Source organism: Vicia villosa, linkage group LG2 (genome assembly GCF_029867415.1).
Source record: "Vicia villosa cultivar HV-30 ecotype Madison, WI linkage group LG2, Vvil1.0, whole genome shotgun sequence".
Taxonomy (NCBI): domain Eukaryota; kingdom Viridiplantae; phylum Streptophyta; class Magnoliopsida; order Fabales; family Fabaceae; genus Vicia; species Vicia villosa.
The window spans coordinates 168,664,725-168,667,323 of NC_081181.1; the positions used below are offsets into that span (position 1 = coordinate 168,664,725).

Consider the following 2,599-nt stretch of genomic DNA (forward strand, 5'->3'; position numbering starts at 1 on the left):
ATAACCAAGTTTCATTAATGTATTTTAATTCAAAGTACAAAACATAACATAATAATAATAAAAAAAGTATTTATATTTATTTAAATAGGCCGGCCTGATAACCTTAAAAGGCTTTTTTTTAGGGCCTGAGGCCTAGCCTTTTTTAACTAAATAGGCTTATAAAAAAGCCTAGGCCTTTACTATTTAAAAATAATGTATAGCCTGGCCTGAGCCTATATAGGCTAGCCTGTAGGCCCCTGTTATCGGCCTGGCCTACTTCCACCCCTAGTAACCATAAACAGTTCACTCTCTCAACACTTCAACCTCTGCTATGTAACCACCACAGGAGATTAGTCATTGAATCTTCAAACCCCTTTAAGGTTTTTATATTCTTCATTGCAACTTTTTTGTCAAAAATTCCCTGCAAGGCAAACACATACCCTTTCCATCCTTCATCAACACCTTCTCTTTTCAAAGCAGGCAATGCCCATTCAACAAGTTCCTTCACATACTCAACATCCGAAAACAAAACTTCCGAAATAGGACACAATGGTAAAACTTGAATACCAATCCTAGCTTCTCTGCACTCAGCTGGAGCAAACCATAATCCACTGTCTCTCTTATTAGACCAAAGAACTCCAATGATCCTATTCTCTTTTGTAAAACCTTTTTCATAGATATTCCCATCCTTCTTAACGTGCCACCACATTTTGGTGGCACAAATTTCCAACGCTGCAAGTGTTGATCCAATGGACACAACTTGAGCATCACCATATGCCATTCCAAACAATGCTGCAGCATAATATGCAAACACGGCTTCACTACTTCCCATTTGATTTCTTCCATCTGCAAATTCAGTTAACCCTCCAGCCCAAGAATGCAAATTATAAAGATCAAAACACCTCAAACGCGAATAGTTGGAGTTGAGACTTGTGCTCAAGTTCATAAAGTCTTCCAATAGTGCATAGGCTTGAGCCTTATACTTCCTGCCCCAAGCCGGATCAATCTTAACAAGCACTGCAATTGCGTAAACAAAAAATCCTAATGAATAATGATGATTGTTATAAATTCCAAAACCATACTCAGCATTAACATCATTACACCCTTGTTTAGTAACAATGCCTCCCCACTTTTTATCATACAAAAACCCATTTCCTTTGAAAGTTCCTTCAAGCCAAGGCTCAATAGTTTCCTTCAAAAACTTCTTAACCTTAACCTTTGGAATCACATCATAGAAAAAAACCTCTTCAGCAATCAAAGCCAGCCTTGCAGCTCTTGCAATCAGCTTTCCAAAAACATGACATGAAGTTGTTTCTATTGAGGACGAGTTCAAACCCTCAACATCCTTAAAAAGTGATGAAACAATTTCTTCATGATGTTTTTCTTTCACACCATTTTTAGAGTACCAAGTTACAGAAACAGGATCAGTTTTCAAAATCCATGAATCACCAACAACACCAACAAGGTCTCCATCAATGCTTTTATACTTGAAATCATTCAAAACAGTAACATTATTCAAATCATTCTCAGATAAAAGCTGTAGATGAAGAGGGTGTGCTAACATCAACAAATCACCCCAACCTTTTTTTTCCCATTTATACTCAACACAGAATGGTTCTCTAAGTATAGCATCACCTGACACAGGATAACAGAAACTGCACCTGTCAAGAACAGCCTCATGTTTCGAATCAGAATCCGGCAACAAAGCTATGCGAATGTTGCCTGAAAAGGCCTCAGAAGTGATCTCAGAACGGCTATGAGTCAACTTTATTTTGATCGAAGTGTATAGTATCCATGCTTGATTGTTGTTAAACCGGATAGTAAACTTTGTGAATGAATCATTTGAAGAGAAGTAAATGATATCATGGATGGTTGATATGGAAAGAGGGGTTGGTTTTGTTACAGAAAGAGTGACATAAGGACTTCCTCTAACAAGAAAGAAACTTGTATTGATACAAGGAATGTCTAAGGTGACACTGAGGTCACTATAGGAAGAGATGACATGTTTTCCATTGGAACCTTTTTGGCTATCTTTTTTTGATGAAGTGATTGTGATGTCGGGTTTGAAGACCTGAAATATCACTTTGGAGTTTGAAGAGTGGTTAGGATAGGAAATGGAAAGTGATGAGTTTGAGGATTTGATGAGGTAAGGGTGGATGTATTCAGGTTGATCACCATTTTTTAGAACAAAGTTTTGGAAGAATGAGTTAGTAGGGAGGGGTGTGGATAGCAGATTTGATGAGAAGAATTTGGAGGGGTCAGGGAGGACAGTGGAGTTAGCATGAGGGAATAGAAAAGGTTTGTTATTAGCCGTAGACATTGCAACTGAAAAGAGTGATGTTGTTGTTTTAGAAAGACTAAGAATGTTGTTTAAGGTGGTAATGGTTATGGTGATGGAGAATTTTTATAGTAAAATGTTTGAGAGGATTTTGTGGTTTGGAAGGTGAAGGGTCTGTCTTTTGTGTTATTGGATGGATTAAGAGGTTGGATGTAACGTGTATAGATAGGTTGAATGATGATTATGTGTTACTAGCTGCCCATAGGAGGGGCTATGCTTCAATTCAAGAGTTTCAAACTTGCTTTTTTACACTTCACGATTGAGTTTCTCTATTTTCCTTCA

The 2,599-nt window shown here is 37.6% G+C and overlaps 1 protein-coding gene across 1 annotated transcript; it reads right to left on the reverse strand.

Annotated features, from left to right (window-relative positions):
* Positions 1-269: 269 nt before the first annotated feature.
* Positions 270-2,325, reverse strand: LOC131647374 (glucan endo-1,3-beta-D-glucosidase ARB_01444-like). The gene is made up of 2 exons (XM_058917273.1): positions 1,883-2,325; positions 270-1,804 (listed from the first exon to the last, which is right to left on the reverse strand). Exons 1-2 carry the CDS (start codon positions 2,297-2,299, stop codon positions 299-301), a joined length of 1,923 nt encoding a protein of 640 aa, XP_058773256.1. The 5' UTR covers positions 2,300-2,325; the 3' UTR covers positions 270-298.
* Between the last annotated feature and the right edge of the window lie 274 nt (positions 2,326-2,599).